This window comes from Phallusia mammillata, chromosome 8, assembly GCF_965637545.1.
Source record: "Phallusia mammillata chromosome 8, kaPhaMamm4.hap1.1, whole genome shotgun sequence".
Taxonomy (NCBI): Eukaryota; Metazoa; Chordata; class Ascidiacea; order Phlebobranchia; family Ascidiidae; genus Phallusia; species Phallusia mammillata.
In genome coordinates, this window is record NC_137259.1 from 11021857 (window position 1) to 11040647 (window position 18791).

General features: G+C 37.3%; 2 protein-coding genes across 2 annotated transcripts; both read left to right on the forward strand.

Annotated features, from left to right (window-relative positions):
* The first annotated feature begins 6317 nt into the window (after positions 1-6317).
* Positions 6318-11565, forward strand: LOC145204941 (cGMP-dependent protein kinase 1-like). The gene is made up of 13 exons (XM_080077556.1): positions 6318-6684; positions 7303-7395; positions 7477-7563; positions 7629-7745; positions 7809-7973; positions 8283-8468; positions 8586-9260; positions 9324-9436; positions 9583-9745; positions 9809-9949; positions 10015-10155; positions 10280-10399; positions 10605-11565. Exons 1-13 carry the CDS (start codon positions 6481-6483, stop codon positions 10755-10757), a joined length of 2358 nt encoding a protein of 785 aa, XP_079933682.1. The 5' UTR covers positions 6318-6480; the 3' UTR covers positions 10758-11565.
* A 1233-nt stretch (positions 11566-12798) lies between these two features.
* Positions 12799-18527, forward strand: LOC145204631 (cGMP-dependent protein kinase 1-like). Its single transcript, XM_080077221.1, has 13 exons — positions 12799-13093; positions 13505-13570; positions 13932-14066; positions 14376-14504; positions 14605-14775; positions 15479-15667; positions 15880-16437; positions 16501-16613; positions 16843-17005; positions 17167-17307; positions 17801-17941; positions 18004-18123; positions 18188-18527. The coding sequence occupies exons 1-13, from the start codon at positions 12959-12961 to the stop codon at positions 18338-18340; spliced, it is 2214 nt and encodes a 737-aa protein (XP_079933347.1). The 5' UTR covers positions 12799-12958; the 3' UTR covers positions 18341-18527.
* The last annotated feature ends 264 nt before the right edge of the window (positions 18528-18791 follow it).

Genomic DNA, 18791 nt, shown 5'->3' on the forward strand with positions numbered 1-18791 from the left:
CTGCTGGATGGTAAGTGGGACATTTTAATGCTTCTTTGCTTTAACATAAGTATTTCGATTTCACCGTGTCTTTTTCGTCCAGCTTATACTATTTCTTTCTTTTTTATCTTCGTTAAAATTACATTTAACTTTTGAATTTGGAGAAAATGGGAAGTCACCTGTGTTTCTACATGAAATAATTCATGCCCCCCCAAAAAATAACGTAAAATGCAAGAGGAAAGGAAAACCCAAAATATTCAACGGTTCTTAGTCATTTATAGCACTGGTTCCCAACCTCCGTTAGATGGTTTTAGGGGGTCCGCGAAACATTTTTCAGCAAATTGTGGTGTCAAACTCAAACAACTTTGGGGGTCAAAAACAGACTTCTAAGTAAATCGAGGGGCGGCACTATGGAAACATTTTTTACAGTGTAACATGACAATAAAAATTGCATGATTATAAAGTAAAAGATTCATTAATTCCATTAACTACATTAAAAACCACATTTTAATAAATAACAAACAGATATACAGTGTAGCAAAGTGAAAGAACCAACTGTGATTTACTGCTTTGTGTGAAAACAATGGCATACAATTACGCAACAAACGCAACGAATTTGCTGATTCTAAAGATGGATTATTTCGATCATCTTATTAAAACGTTGCATATATAGTCAAACTTCGATACTATGCCACCTTGCTATTATGTCACCCTCGCTACTAAACCATTTTTGATCGTCACCAACTAAATTCAATAGAAAATATATTTACTATGCCACCCCTTACCGTTGATACTATGACACACGAGAGTACAGTATTACTGTATTAACGGTCCGGTTATGGATTGAAAAATTGGGCCTTCTGACAATTTTCGGTTTGAGCTCATGATAAAACAGAGAAAACACGAAAAACAAATCGTTGAATAAACAAACGTGGTCATGTTAAGAGGTTTCACGGCTTTGCAGCGAGTTATGTAAATGCCGTTTTGTGCTTGTGTCACGGCAAAACTAACAGATCTTGTTTGTTCTAGGCACGATCTATTCGTTTTTTGTAATAAATTATACTGTATACTGTACTTTATACTGTAATAAATTATAATGGTACAACATAACGTGGCATTTCAGTACATTGTCACGTCACAAGGCTATGTTCAAAAACAACCCTTGCTATTATGCCACCCTCGCTACTATGCCACTTTCTCTCGGTCCCAAAGGGTGGCATAGTATCGAAGTTTGACTGCCAAAATAGGGTGGAGCTACTAACACCATACCCGATACCTCACGGGACACCCAAACGCTTATTTTTTCGTCAATTTTCGTCAGGTGGCGCAGTGGAGCACTTTTTTATTTTGAAACGTTATATCTTCAAAAATGCTTACGGTTAGGGCTATTAGCATTTAAAATTCAATAAAACTAACTAAAAGATTTAGTTATTAATGTAAAAAATTTAAAAACTTATTTCCCAACTTAAACCCCCCTTTAGCCGCTAAATAAAAAAAATCAGCTCTTTACGCCCTCCTGTGAAAGTGAACCTCCCGTGAGGTATGGTGTTAATAGCTATTCCCGCTAATAAAGAGTGATTGTATCGTGTAAACTCACTGGGATGACAGGGCATTCCGCCTGAGTAAAACACATAACTTCTAGAAGTTACTTCGCGAGCCGCACAAAAACTCTTAAAGGCCCCATGTTTGACATCCCTAGTGTCACAACTTTTGGCCAAGAATTATTACTATTTGTTATTGTTTCCCATTGTGACATCATAACACACATGGACAATATACATCATAAACATAGCGTTGTGTCAAGTTTTATACATCATAAAAAGCATCGCTTTTGTTGAATTCACTGCTACAGTACAGATTGAGATCAGTGTACTGTGAAGGTGAATTAAAATGCTCCAAAGGCGTAACAAGGTATAATGCAAGAAACGTGAAACATGAACAGACTTACGTTAAATTAATACCTTGAGGGCCTGCAGACTTAGAAAATTTATAAAAAGGGTCCGTGACCATTGGCGCCGAGTAGGCGGTGGCGGCCACCGTGGAAATTTTGGTTAGTTTATAGCGGTATCGTACGAAATATCGTAAAATCTGAAGAATGTTAGCAACAAAACGTGGCTTAAAACTGCAACTTGTTGTGGTTAGTGCCTTGTTTATGACGTCAACGCATAATTTTCTGCGAGTGAATGTTCGGCCATTGCACAATGCAAATGTGTTGTAAAATGTGCTGTAAAAAAGCAGCAACAACTTGACGAAACATTTTTAAACGTTGCTAAACCAATAAAAACGGTGTTGCAATTGCCAATTAAATATTATTTGAAACATTTCGTTTTTTTCTGATTTTGACGAACGTTGCATTCTATGGAAAGTACGTTGGGCTTCGAGTTTTTGTGGTTGTACTTGTACGCATTAGTGACGTCATATTTTACGTCCGCCACCTTGCATTTTTGTAAAACTCGGCGCCTATGTCCGTGACTACAAAAAGGTTGGGAACCACTGACTTATAGGCTAGAAATTTTTAATTGCCGGTCGCGGACAACCACTGTTTTTTGCATCAAAACCAGAAGATTAATTTATACATTTCTGTTAACCGTGCCAAAGTTGTTGAATATTGTTGTACAAACACTGTAAAGGTTTATTTGCAAAGGTGCCTAAAGCAAAATACCTAATACAATCTAAATAACAAGCAGCATTTTAACTTAAAACATACCCACGACATCGCGGTCAAATATGTACACTCAATCTTAGGTAGATCTTAAAAACAGATCTTAAAACGTGTAATATTTCCTGCAAATTAAGGCACGCAACGAAAGGAAAAAGAAAGCGGCCGAAAGCAACACACAGAAAAAAGTGGAGACACAAAATGAAACCAAAAATGGAACAACTGAATCCATTCCACTAGCTGCAGTGGTGACGAATGAATCTGAAGGAATTTCGTCGGCCTAGGAAACATAACGGATCATCGATCGTTTTGAAACAATGCAACTGTTTTTGGTTTGTTTGTCACAACCTTTTTTTTGTACTGGCTCCAGAAAAATATTTGGCGATAATTATTCTGGCGCCATTCTGTCTCATAAATTATTTCGAAATGGTAAAGCGGCAGTCCAAATTGAAACTATATCGATATACTGTAGCTTATATTAAGGTAAAATGAAGTTAAAATATTTTCCCATCAAACACATCGCATTTACTTTAGTTATATAGCCAAACGTATCTGAACCAATCTGCTGTGCCTCTAGAGCAGTGGTTCTTAACCTTTTTTCCTTGCTGCACCCCTTTCAAATCACAAACCAATTTTCGCACCCCCTTTCAAATCACTAACCAATTTTCGCTCCCCCTTCTGTAATTGCTTAAATAGAATAGACCTAACCAACCTTAATGGGTCAGCATCCCCGCACCCCCTAGGAACAGTTCTCGCACCCCTTGGGGGTGCGTGCACCCCAGGCTAAGAACCCTGCTCTAGAGAATTATAAAAAAAATTTTAGGTTAGCGCCCGCGCAAATATGTATTATGTTACTGATACTATACTGTCGATATCTAACGGACTGCCTTGTTTTGGGGACAATGGCGACAAAACCGTGTATATTTCGTCCTTTTTCATCAATGTGTTAGATTTAACCATTTGAAACAAAATTTAACTGGGAAATGTCAATAACCTAGCGAGGAAGCAACGAACAACATCGGCCTAGCTAGTACATAACACGTTATGTTTCGTATTTTATTTTTCTTCTCCTTGTCGTACCTTATGTTACCTTTGTTAACAAATTAGCATACATAGTCATTAAACCAAAAAACGTTGAAACACTGTTTCCCTTCAATGTACGAAAGTTGGACAAGTATTCGTGATTTAAAGTTAAAGTTGGGTACCTGATACTTTATTACTCCGACAAAGAAATGGTTTTTGCTTTGAAATGAAATCTCCAACAAAGAATTACAAACCATATCGATGAAATAAGAAACATAATTTATAAGTCAGAATATAACTGTAGCCTACAGTGTGGATATAACGATTTTATTACAATAAAACGTATAGCTTTGACATTACATCAAATCCAATCAGCGCTGACCAAAAAACGCTAATAAAATGTCAAGGTGTACAAAAGAGAGCTACGTCTAATCTCAAGGGAAATCATAGGTTCCTTCGTGTGTTAATGGCAACCGTAAGCGACGGTATTGACCCATTGTCAGCAAAGGCGGCATGTCATCCAGGAATTAAAGCGACCCACATAAATTTGCTTTTGAATTGTGATATAAGCAAAGGGCTTTTCAGTGTTTTTGCTTTCGTTCCCTTAAAAGTGACAGAATTTACGGAAAGCAAATATTAAGGCGCCAACAGGGGAGTTGAGAAAATAGCATACAATTACCAAAAAAGGATAGAAACCGCATTTTACAATGAAGTTCGGGTAAAAATAAAGCTGGTTTAGACAGTCAGTAGACAGAAAGCTTGTGTTAGTGCGTTCCTGGTAACCCTTAAAAGAACAAAAAAGGCAAACTTCGATCGATTGCCTAATTGTACCCGTAATCGACTTTTTCAGCGGTTTCCAGGTGGCCCCTACAGCAAACAATAAGCTCTTGCTTATTAAGTCGCTGTTAGGCGTGTTTTGCATGTCACAGATTTCACTCTCGACCTGTTTTGTTGACGACCATTAAAATATATTTAAAGAAGCCTTTTTGTGCGAATTTAAGCTATCCCCAAAAGGAGGCTTATCATAGGCTGTTAATTTGATAAAAAAATGTGAGTTTTTAGTTACATTTTCTTGATTTCTTTTTTGAGATGATGTCTAGGATTTTGCTGGCTGAATTTTGTATTCAATTTTGAAATGTGGTGTACATTCGAAATGTGTTAATTGATAACCAACTGCAGCCCTTAAAACAGCTGATCTCACCTTCGGAAAACGCACCAGGGCGCTTGTCATGCGGCCAGACTAACGTACAAGCCAGACACTTACCAGGGAGTATGGAGTAAATTTAGTTGGAGCAAGACTTAGATTTTTGTTAGGTTCAGTAAAGATTTGTATTATTTGTTGTGGCAAAGGGTTGATATGCTGTTATTACAACTAGTTTAACTAGACAGTACGACCTCACACATGCGGTTGAATATACTCAACAAGTAAACAGTCATTTACAGTCGCGTTTTTTGTGCTGGGCCACAAAATTGCTCAGTAATGCACTAAAAGCACGACTGTAAAACTTTTACCCGCATATGGCTGACGAGAAATGTTTCTATGGTATGATTGTCAGTGCGTTTCGTTTAGGTGTACGCGGTCGACATATCTTCCCTGTTTAAGTGTTTATTTCCAGCGACATGTATTAAAAATTAAGGGTCTTTATTCAAAAAAGTTATTTAAAGGGTGTTGCGTACAATGCTTACATTCAGTGCAGATTGATAGGGCATAATGAAAGCTGTAAACTATCTGTACTTGGTGATCATGCTCAGCAAACAGCTGTCCTCAATTTTGTTTCTTTCGTGGTCACATATTAACCAGCACAGAAGTGGTCTGAACGGCAAACATTGTAACATTTTGTTGTATCTTTACAATGTAATGTTGCCTTGTTCAAACTGTTGCTGGCAATAAACGCGTCACACTATCCAACTTCATTGAGGACAAAGCAGAAATAAGCAGTTTCAGTTACGTAACGACTTGTGCTTTATGTCGGCTTGCCAAGGGAAGAGCAGCAAATGTCTATTCAGGCCGTTGTCTTCATTTTACTGCCACGTTATACTATGTGGTTGAACTGAATTATTCAATTTGTCTTTCCTGGGTGCTTTGCATCCAATGCAAAAATTCTGTGTTGTACATCAAAGGCACCAGTTAAGAAAGACCAGTGGTTTGCAACAATCACTGCTGTAGAGATCGGTTGTGCGCCCGAAATAGCGGGTAACCAGCTTTGGCAGCAACTCAAAATATTAGGATTTTAATTGCTGCGTGAGCGAGAAAACTTCGATAACTGTGAATCATGAATTAGCCATCGTACATTTCTTGCGCATTTTTTGCCAGTTTAGCAAGCAATGGAACTGTGCTATAGAAATACTATTAAGGTTAAGGTAGTTGTAGCTGTATTAAGGTTTAGTACTTGATATAGGTGGACTGTAATTATTGTAAAAATCGTAACAAATCAAAGACATACAATAATTAAAACAGAAAATTACAACATTACATTTTTTTGCTTTTTTACTTTCAGATAAAAGAGAAAATGTGAGATGACAAAATTTAAAAGTTTATTAATTTTAAATTCCCGTTAGTCTTTCAAACCTTATGTTGGATGCGCTATGTCCAACAACCTAGCTCATTATACATTTTTATAAATATCTTTTTTTCACTGACAGATTATTAGTTTTAGTATGATACGCCCGTCATTAATTCTTCTGATGAAGAGACATATGGTGAAAAACAAATTTGTCGTTTGACTCTTAACCAATTCTTCTGGACATTTAACTGCAACGTATTTTGTTTGTTTATGTAGACATTTAATGTAATTATATCACCGTGGTGCCACAGCAAAATGCCGTGTCCATGCTGGCCTTTCAAAAAGGGAAGGGGAGGCACTAACCTACAAAATCCCAAAGAAACTTACGTTTCCACCAATCCAGGGGCAATGGTGCAGATGCATGGAAATAACGTGCAGCAAAATGAAAAAATTGATGAATTGCAGAAAAAAGTTGACACGCTACAGGGGGTAGCAGATAATGCAAAACGTGAACTGCTGGTAAATAAAATTATTTGTTTTGTTAATTTAACGTCATTTGAGAATTGACAACATTTTTCTGATTTATATAGTAATAATTCAATGCATTTTATAACGCAGTGTATGTGAATTAAACTCATTTTATGTTGTCAATATTTAAAACGAACCCTAAATGCTGTATCCAAAGCAACAATTAAAATTGAAAGTGTTGCCAATCTTTTTGTGGCGATCTAGTCAAGGTAATTGGTTTGAAAACTCACGCTAAATTTAATCATTTATACTAAACTTTTGGTAACATATTCCATTACAATATTAATGATTGAAAGTTTGTCATTACAATATTAATGATTGAAACCATCTTGGTGGCTAATTTGGCACGTGTACAACAACTTTGCCGCGCACAAAATTTGGCAAAAAAAACATTTGGCTCTTCCTATTGTTCCACACTAATTACAATGGAGAGATGGTTTCATGATTTATTCATATTTTGTCGTTAGTCGGGTATTGTATTTTGCTCCAAGGTTTTTAAATTAACTTTGTTGGAAATACAACCCGACAGATGTTTCATATTCGTATCCATTGTCATATATCACCTTAATATTGATTTAAATCCAAAACATGAATGCTTTAATATCACAGACCTTGGAAAAGTCGTTCTACGATCAACTGCATTACAAAGATGAAGAAATACGAAAGCTAACAGAAGCAATTAGTAAAATAAGCACCCAAAATGTATGTTTATCTTTTTATTGTTGCATGCACTTTCATATGAAGCATTAAGTTTTTTATTTGTATCATGCTGGTGTTTTTCAGAAATCGGACTTAAATCTTCAACTTCAAGAGCGGGATGAAGAAATTATTAAATTAAAAGAAATTTTAGACTCCATCCGCTCCAAAAATGTATGTAATTATACTTTAATTCATTTACAAAGAAAAATTAAAAGTGAATTTTAAACAAACTTTAGCACACACAAGTCGCAGTTAAAGACAGAAGACAAGCTGTTCCAGGAACCAGAATCGACGTGAGGGTCGACTTAAAAAAGCACGAAAAAACTCCCGAACAACGAAAATTCCTAAAAGAGGTATTAACCTTTATAATTTAATTGTTGAGTTGTGTGTGCTGTAACGTTTTTTGTTTGTTCAAGGCCATACTAAACAACGAGTTTTTGAAACATTTAAACGATGATCAAGTCAGCGAAATGATTGATTATATGCAACGTAGTTTGCCACAAAACGATGTCTTCATAAAAGAAGGAACGACAGGCGACCGACTCTACATTCTGGAATCGGGAAAGCTCGACGTCACACAGGTAAAGATAGATAGCTTCGAGTTTGCGCAGAACTCTCGTTATTTGTAAGCACTGCTGAAGGAGAACAAACATGAGAATGTTTGCGAAACCTTATCTTGAATTGTATGTGCAAACAAGTTTGTACGCGGAAAAGACCCAGAAGAAATCAATACAAAATATATACAACAAGCTGTTGCATTTAATGGAACATATACGTATTCCAACAAAAGTCCAAAAGCGCTTTCAAAGTCAATTTGATGTTTATAAAATACAGGCTGAATCCGATAATCATTTACGAAAGTAGTCATCAATTTAAACTTTTTATTATAGGGCAACACGTATTTAGCAAGCATTGAGGCGGGTTCTGTATTTGGGGAGCTTGCTATTTTGTACAACTGCAAACGCACGGCGACGGTAACGGCAACAACGCCAACTAAAATATGGATGTTGGAACGGAATGTTTATCAGAACATTATGATGAGAACTGGAAACGACAAAAGAACGGAAATCACAGATGTGAGTCAAAACATACGTGAATAACCTTCCTTAAGCTGTATCAATCAAACAATGTTAAAATAATTACATACTATTTATTGGAGCATGCGAGAAACTTTTTTTTATTATGTGTTTTAGGCTTTAAGAAAAGTTCCACTTCTGAAACAAATTGGACCACGAAAGCTTGGAAAGATAGCTGATGCCCTGGAGGAAGACACATACCGTCGAGGAGACTACATCATTCGACAGGGCGAAAACGGTGACACGTTTTACATCATTATGAGCGGAGAAGTAGATGTGACTGTGTTGGGCCAGGAATACACAGACAGCATTGAAGATCCAACGCCACGAGAGAAATTTATCCGTTCGTTAAAACGTGGTGATTACTTTGGCGAAAAAGCGTTGTTTAGCGACAGCGGATTGCGTGGTGCCAATGTGATCGCTAAAAGTGCTGCTGTGAGATGTATGACCTTAGACAAGAAGCCCTTCCTGCTGCTTATTGGAAACCTTGCCGACAAGGATTGGGATGCGCCTACTAAGCCTTCTGTTTCTAAGATTGGAAAAGACCATCACAAATCCTCAACTTCGTCAAGGTTCTCAAACAGATTGTCTGTTGAGCAACAACGACAAAGTCGACCATCCAGCACCTTTTTGGAGTTGCAACCTCAAAAAATGCCAACAGCTTCAGAATCGTGGGGTCTGAAAGACTTTGAGTATGTTGGCGTGCTCGGCGTCGGAGGCTTCGGAAGAGTTGAACTTGTTAGATTGCGTGGCCAGCCGGATCGGAGCTATGCTCTCAAGTGCATGAAAAAGGTAATCTCTAAAACATGTGGTATCATTTGCACGTGTACCCAACCTTGGAAATATTCTTGCCAGGTACACATCGTTGAAACCAAGCAGGAGGAGCACATTTACAGCGAAAAGCGAATAATGAGAGACTCAAACTGCCCATTCATTGTCCAACTCTTCAAAACATTTAAGAATGACAAGTATGCGCCATGTTTTTTAAAAAAGCAGCCGGCGAAACGTAGTCTTTAGTCTGTTCCCCGCTAACTGAAATAAACTGTAATGTGTTTTCTTGGTTGACATTTCGTCTAATGGATCAGCAATCAGTATCGAGTGTGTGTCGCTACAGGTATGTTTACATGCTCATGGAAGCATGCTTAGGGGGAGAACTTTGGACCAAGCTTCGCGACGATGGTTCTTTCGATGACTCACGCACCAGATTCTACACAGCTTGTGTTGTTGAAGCAATCGATTATCTGCATCTGCGAGGCATTGTCTACCGCGATCTTAAGGTGGTTTGTTTTATGTGAAACATTTTAATGAACTAGTGTTTTAAACTATTTTTGTTTATGTAGCCCGAGAATTTGTTGCTGGACAAAAAAGGTTACATAAAGATAGTGGACTTTGGCTTCGCTAAAACTATTAGCCACGGCGAAAAAGCTTGGACCTTCTGTGGTACTCCAGAGTATGTTGCGCCTGAAGTAATTCTAAACAAGGTAAGTTTATGTGAACCAAGTAACATTGGTGAAGACATTTGGAGTACAATATTTATCACAATTAGGGTCATGATATTGCCGTCGACTACTGGGCACTAGGAATCCTCATTTTCGAAATGCTGACTGGAAATCCCCCGTTTAACTCTTCCGATGCCATGAAGACATACAGAATGGCACTACGTGGTATCGATGCCATAGAATGGCCGGTAAGTTCTGCTTCGATCGCGGTAAACTAAATAGTATGTAATTACTTTAGCTGGGTGGCGCTGGTCGCTTAAATCAATCAACTTCTAATCGATACCTTAACAAAGCTATTGATTAAATTAAAAGGTTAAAATCAAGAAAGCTGCACAAAACCTGATACGACGCTTGTGTCGTGAAAATCCAGCTGAAAGAATTGGAAACTTAAAAGAAGGAGTAAAAGAAATTCGAAATCATCGCTGGTTTTCGGTAAACAACTATTATGTGTTTTGTACTTACAAGAAAAGAAAATATGTGCGAATGAAAAAAACAAGTGACTAAATCAAGCAAACTATACTTTTTACTGTATGTTGCATTATCATGGAACTATTGTACATCGCGTTTTGACCATGTTGGTTTAACCTAAAAAAGCATTTTGGAAAAGAATTCCTGATTATACACGACTTCTATTCAGGGTTTCTATTGGGACGGATTGCGATCCTCTTCGTTGAAAGCTCCCTACATTCCAGAAATTCAAAATACATCGGACCTCCGTAATTTTGATCGATTCGAGCGAGAAGATGAACTTGTTGAAAGGGAAACATCCGGTTGGGATAAAGACTTCTAACAACACGAACATGCTGCATATGCAACAATCTGGTTGCATACATTCGTTTAGTGCTTTCCATATGTTGCAAGCGGTGAAAAACGTAAAAAGTGTTATTAGTAAACTCCTTTTCCTTATCTTACTTTGAAAAACGTATAGGTTTTGAGATGGTTTATGTTTAAGAAGTCAAAATAATTCCCTGGTGCGCTTAAATCATAGGACACTTATCACAAACGATTTTCAATTACCGATCAAAATTCACCACAAAATACATGAAACATCTCATACGTAAGCGTAGTCAATTAAAAATAACGGAAAAATCATGGAGTGAAGAAAGTGAAAGTGCCAAAAAGCAAAGCAAGAACATGCCCAGCAATTTATTGTTTGTTAACCGGTGTCATAACAGAAATGTGTACACAACATATATAACAGCATCAAGTCATTATATGGCTTAGTACGATGATATCGCATAGACGGCTCGTTACTGTTGCTATGTGTCTGTTTGTAACGTGCTTTCCCAAGCATCAGGGCAAGAGTCGTTAATGTCGCATTTTACATCAAGCGCCAATCCAACCCAGCACTACATAAGTGTTTTTTTTACTTTTGTGCACAATCGTTGTTGTAAATTTTTAAAAAAAGTGTTTTATAATGCCGCTTTGTTACTTTAAAAATCTTCTTTTTTATTGAGTCAAACGTGCAATTGTTTGAAATTTTGAAATGCACCTCGCTTCTTCGAATGAATAACACTTGCGGCACACTCAGCACAGTTGTGCTTAAACTGTATTGTCGTTATCGACGTTTCCTTTAATAAAAAATTTAAAGTCCTGTCTGTAAGCATGTAATGTCCATGGAAATGTATCCAGTGGGCCTAAACCTCTTGGGGCCCTGAAAAAATTGGATCAATACATTGTCTGCCGGGAAATTTGACTTGATGCAATGAGCAGTTAGTTGGCGCTTTTTGTCCAATATGTCATTAAAAATATGGCAAATAGTTACTGACTTTTGTGCCTGTTAAAACTCGTAGGTTACAAAAACCTTATAAGACTTCATTAATCCTAAGTACCCGATACAGTTTTATTCACCAGAGGAAAATAAACGCATCATAATTAAAGGATATTACATCTTATGTTTAAAGACTTTCCCCTTTTTCTCAAAAAATAACTTTACCTGGATGTGCATGGGTATAGGAAACTCGACTATAAAACTTTCGTCGACCTACTGCTATTTCATTTTGCGGTAGTTTTGGTTTATTGTCACGGTCGTTTTGTTACATTATATTAGCCTTTGTAAAATGCTATAGGTGCAGGGCTCTAGGCTACTCTGGAGCTACAACTGAAGACCTATAATTTATTTTCATTTAGAAAACGATACAAAACAAAGACATTTTGCATTGTCAAAACTAAGACAAGAAGGGCACAAGTATAAATAAGTAAAAATCATATTTTTTGAAAACATTGTTCACGAAATCGAGGTCAATCTTTAAAACATTGACAGTCCTAAATTTATGTGGCATCGTTACTATTCAGATACACGGCATGTACTGCTATTAAAAATAGCAAACATCGTGTAGCGAGTAGATAGGGTTAAGGGTTTAAAACCTAATGGATGACCGGAACTGTAAATCGTTATCCATCGCGTTTCTGTGTTTGCGGTTGACAAACTTACACTAAATCAATTTTTGGCCTGCAAACCTGTCAATCTGTTATAATTTAAACAAAAACCTGCATAAATTTACTTAGTTGGTGTAAATATTTCGGAAGTAACTCTCTGCCGGAACTGCCAGAAAGTTTTGATGAAAAAGTGTCGCCAAATACACTTACATCAAATGTTTCTCTGATTGACTTGGTGAAGTTTTAAAAGGTGTTGAAACTAATAGTCTCTCTGATACCTTGGCATTCCTTTATTGAAAAGGAAGATTAATGTTTGATAAGATAAGTGTGCCCGCATTTCGTTCGCAAGTACTGTTGACAATCCAAATGATGATGTGTGCCGAGTGACACCACCGGTCCTGGGTATCTACACTCATAAAACGTAATGTTGATTTTCGGCTGTAACATGGATACAGACATATATATTGAGGCGAGGGTATAAATTTCGGCGCATTGCTAGGTTGTAATGACATTGAGTTCACACATAAGCTTGTAGCTCAGTAAAAGAACATACAGGCAGTTAATGTGCATCACGGTGCTATTTTGTGCGAAAAGTTGTTGATTGATTTAAACATGCCTTTCTGTCCCTGTTGGCGCCGATCGAAAAAACCTTCGACGGTGACCACTGGCACTGATGGTGGATTTATAAACCGACAATTTGATTCCAGCCTCGAGCCATCCGACGTGAAACAGGAAGCATCACTGAAGGTATGACAACAACGTTTGCTAGTAGGATAATATCGAAATCTTTATTTGTGTTTGCTGAATTAGTCCTTAGCAAAACATTGGTAGCAGTTTGGTTTAGAATGAAAAATGTTTTAAGCGACTTTGGGAACAATTCGTGTCCAAATCTAGTTTTGGTCCAATATAGGTGTAAAGTGTGACATTCATCAGAATACATCAGTTACGCGCAATAACACATGCGTCCTCAATTGAAATCAAACATCACCAACAATTATTAAAACAAAAAAGTTATAGAGTCAATTTTTAGAGTGAAAACAGAGAGGCTTGATAGCGAATGTATACTTAGCAACACCTTTGTTTTGACGTAAAGCGTATAGGTGTGGTGACAATGTAAAACTTCGTCATGATCATGCTGCGATATTTGATTTTAACCAGGAACAATTACAAGTCAAACTCACGGAAAAAGATGAGAAGCTTCAAGAGCAAACTGATACTATTGAGGTGGGAAACCTGCAACAAAGATAAAGAGCTATTGTAGCCATCTCAGTAACGCTTAAAACTGTGTAAACTACACAGAGCTCGTAAATGACGACACGGGAATTTTATGTGGAAGAGTAAATCATTAAATCAACACGCAGAGTTTTCCAGATCATGTTTTTTTTTTTATATTTCGTGCATTGTTGGGATGAATTGCATTTTCTACACAAAAATCACCTTATTTCTCATTATGAAACACCCGCATTATTTGTGTTGACAAAGTTAAAGTGTTATACCAAACTCTTGGTTGTAACTTCTCACTTAGCCTATTGCCATAAAAGTGTATCTTTCTTGACATATCTGTAAAACATTGCTTCTTGTTTAGAGGTTAACTCTTCTTCTGAAGAGACACAAAGATGAAATCGAGCAAATGAAGAACAAAATAGAAAAACTAGAGGAACAGCTAGCTCGAACATCTACGGCTTCAATGCAAACAAACCCAGATTCGAAACGCAATTCTGTACGCATACAAATAACTGTTGGAAACATATTTTGCAAATTTGCGTAACAAACCTATCAAAAAATATTCATTTATTCACTTCATAGCTATTGTCATTCTGTTTTTGTGTTTACTGTAACATATATTTATCAGCTTTAAGCAAAAGTTGGGACAAGGTTTAACTTCAACTTACAGCAAAAACATCAAATGGTACGATAGCTACAACATTCATGTTATGAAATAAATAACTGTGATACTGTGAGATGAGGTGCCCACAGCTGAAACCTTTACAACACGCTTAAATGATCTGATTTCCTAATTTTTAAACAGGAAAACCAAATCGATGAAAATGAAATAAAAAAATCGCGACGACGCGGCATTCGAGGGGGTGCTGATGCAAAATCAAGTGGAGCCAAAAAATACCCGAAAACTGCTCGTCAAAGGGAATTCATAAAACAGGTAAAAAGTCGCAGATGATTGAGGTGTAAAGTCAATACAATCACAACACAAGACTTTGAAACATGTTAACTAAACAAAATGTAATTACATTTTTCTACAGGCGATTTTGAACAACGAATTTCTGTACAAAATGATGGAAAGCGAGAAACAGTTGAACGACCTAATTGACTACATGCATCACACGACTATTACTGATCGCACTATTATCAGAGAGGGGTCCAAAGGAAATGAACTGTATATTCTTGAAACAGGAAAACTCCTTGTTTTAAAGGTAAAAGTTTGTTTTTTTAATCAGGGTTTCCCCACCGTGAAGGAGTGAATAAGAAAATGTTGCCACATCTGCTCTTGGCGCATAGCTACGGGTTGCGCAAGACCATGTTTGTCACAGACAAACGCATGACGTCTCACAAGTTTATCGAAACGTGACTTATCCGAACTAAGCCAAATGATCTCACAAACAATCTAAACACAAAGAGCGTATTATGGTTCCAAACAATGTAGATAAAAATATGGGGCAGGGATTTGTGGTGTCATATACTGGTACCGCTTTTGAGGCCAAATACATATTCGAATCTACGTCACATGTTTGATCAAGTACTTGAGCTTGCGCTTTTATACGAGTCACGCATATTTACCATGCGATAAATCATTAGGGTCGCTATGTTATTAGGCTCTTGTAGCAAACGAACAACTACCTATCTTAGGGGATGTCTGTACAATAAAAAACAGCACTTGAACCTAAACAGAGTTTGACTGTTACATGCCTTACTTAACATAGTCTGTTTGTTTCCGGATACGACGCACCAAGTTTTAAAACATATGGGTAACAAAAATGAAGATGAAAACACAATAGTTATGCGTTTGATTTCACTCACTTTTCAAATATGCGACAAGACCAAACAAATCAGAAGCTTCTAAGCGTCGAAACCTCTTTCTTGAATTTTTCACACATAAAGAGTTGGTGTTCTATTTAGGGAAACAAACACATTGCAAACATCGAAGCAGGTTCGGTTTTCGGTGAACTGGCAATTCTGTATGAAACTGACCGAAGTGCAACCGTTCGAGCCAGGTCAAGTGCCACAAAGTTGTGGATGTTGGAAGGCAGTGTCTTCCGTTATGTGATGACCGATGCGGCAATTTCGGAACGCAAAACAATGATGCAGGTGGGATATTTGCATAATCTATACTTGTATTTGTTGTTCTCTATTAAGGACTGTTTTTACCAAAAGCAAATTTATAACAAATTGATGTTTTTTTACCAACAAATCATTTCGAAATAAAAAAGTTCATGCGAAATTTAGTCTACAATCAATTTTGATGTCAAGTTGTACATGTTCGCACATGTATAATTTCTTTTTTTATAATTTTTTTGAAGAGTTTACGCAAGGTTGAAGAGTTCAGGCAAATGGACCCTAAAATAATCGGGAAAATTGGAGACGCTGTGGAAGCCTGCAACTACGAACAAGGAGAGTATATCATTACGCAGGGTGAAGACGGCGACACGTTTTTCATTATAACCAGTGGTGAAGTTGACATAACATTGTTGACTGAACCTGACCCTAATTCTTCGGAAGAATCCTCACAGGAAACCTATGTTCGTACGCTGAAGAAGGGCGATTGCTTCGGCGAGAAGGCTCTACTTGGTGACGGAAAGCGTAGTACCAACGTAATTGCCAAAACACAGGTCAAATGCCTTACTCTAGACAAGGCCAAGTTTACTAAGCTCGTTGGCACCCAAGCACACAAATCTTGGACTTCTACAGTTGAAGTTTCAAAGACAGTCCCTCGCAAAATATCATCTACGCTTGAAGGAAGTTCTCTTAGCGATTTTGACACCCTTGGCGTGTTAGGCGTCGGTGGGTTCGGTCGCGTGGATCTCGTCCAACTTAAAAATGACAAAACACGAACTTTTGCCCTTAAATGCCTCAAAAAAGTAAAGTAAACTGTTTTACCGACTAAATTTTATGTTTTGTAATTTCTTTGTTTATATCGTTAGACACACATTCTTGAAACGGGACAGGAAGAGCGAATTTACTCAGAGAAGGCCATTATGGAACAGTCAAATTCGCCATTTTTTGTGCAACTGTTCAAGACATTTAAAGATCAAAGGTATGCTTTTGGCATTTATCAAAGTACAGCTTGGCACAAAATCCGTTATGATAATAATTAACACAATGACACATTTCTAAGGGCCTGCAGCTTGCGGTATTGTCACACAAATAAGCTTTCAACATGTAGCATTTTTCACAAGTCTAATGCAGTCCAGCTCTTTTAGACAAAAAGTTTAAAACAGATGCCATCAGTAAATTTGCAACTGGATTGCTGGTTTTACATCTAGATATGTCTACATGCTGATGGAGGCGTGCTTAGGTGGGGAATTGTGGTCAAAGCTGCGAGATGCCGGAAAGTTTGATGAACATCGTGCCAAGTTTTATACAGCATGTGTTGTAGAAGCGATTGATTATTTGCACCAGCGTGGAATCGTGTACAGAGATTTAAAAGTAAATTCGTTGATGTTTGTGAAAAAAAACACTTTAAATATGTGCTTTCACCCATGTCCTTAAAGTGCTCACCTGACTGTAACAAAAATATAGACTTTGTTACTTATAATATCGTTTTCTCTCACGCTGAAATATTTTATACGTCATTATTGTATTTTTAGCCGGAAAACTTGCTGATTGACAAGAATGGTTATCTGAAATTGATTGACTTTGGTTTTGCAAGAAAAATCGACCCCGGAGAAAAAACGTGGACTTTTTGCGGAACCCCGGAGTATGTCGCCCCGGAAGTGATTTTAAGCAAGGTGTGGACATTTTTGCATAGCAACCCATGTCAGTCCCACATTTAGCTAAATTTCTATGGGTGGGGCAAAGAACTCAATTAGCAGCTAAAGAGGGATAAGTTTGGTAATTTGCAGGAACTTGGCCGAATGGTCCGGTGCGTCTGACCGCATACAGACATAAAAAATTATTATTATTATTATTTTTTTTTTCACGGGGTTCGAACCCAGGACTCTCCCGGGGACGAATCCCGATCAGGGTTTTTTATGTCTGTATATGGGTCAGGCGCGCCAGACCGTTCGGCCAAGTTCCTGCAAATTACCAAACTTATCCCTCTTGATTAAATGATTGGTATCCGAGCTCTTTGCGCCACCTGTCAAAATTTATCTAAATGTGCAGATGACCTGAGGTATGGTGTCAGGAGATTTCCGAACATTTGGCAGATTGCCACATTTATCTAAGATTTATTAATCGTAATAAACTCCGGTTTCCGTTGTCGAATATTAAATTTTCAAGGGACATGACTTGGCAGTGGACTTTTGGGCACTCGGTATATTAATTTACGAAATGCTGTCCGGCTATCCTCCTTTTAGCTCATCCGATGTTGTCAAAACATACAGACGGATTTTGAGAGGCATTGAATCGATTAAATGGCCGGTAAGTGTTCAGTAAATGAGTTTGGGATAAAACTATTTAGTTTATGTTTTGTTTTATTTTAGTTTACATTCCAAACCGCACCAAAAAACCTTATCCGAAGACTTTGCCGCGAAAATCCTGCCGATCGGATTGGAAACTTGAAGGACGGCATCTCGCAAATAAAAGGCCATCGTTGGTTTCATGTAAATGCATTTTGCTTACCTTTGTTTCTTTTTCATTTTTTTACTTAGTCCTGCAAATATTTAGCTTTTCGACTGGCAAGCGCTTCGCAACAGAAAGCTTCCAGGACCAGTCATCCCGAATATTACAAACTCGACTGACATGAGCAATTTCGACAATTTCGAGAGAGATGACGAGTATGCTGAGGTCGAAATGTCAGGCTGGGATAAAGACTTTTGACTAAACTCACATAAGTGTATATTGCGCTCTTTTTAACTTTATTATACAATGAACAAAAATATTGCAGACCAGTGTTTTACGCTAGCTCCAGTGTATATCACACTACCACTTGATGGTCATTGATTGTTTATTTTATTTGTGTTTCCTAGAAAAGTAACCATTTTATTAATAATCTGCACATCTTTATTTTTACGCTGATCTAAAAAAATTACAGAATCACATTTGTCGTTTGTGTGCTGTAAATAATAATGACAAAAATAGAACGATTTCTCCTATCGACGAATTTGCTCATGACACAAAGACTCGACAATGTAAAGAGAAAGTCGAAAAACTACACCCCCAAACAAAAAAAAGCAAACAAAGAAATAAATAATTCGATATTCAATTCTAAAATTACAGCAGTTCATGATACAACGCTACAAACAACAGAGGTTATAGTTTTGGCAACGAA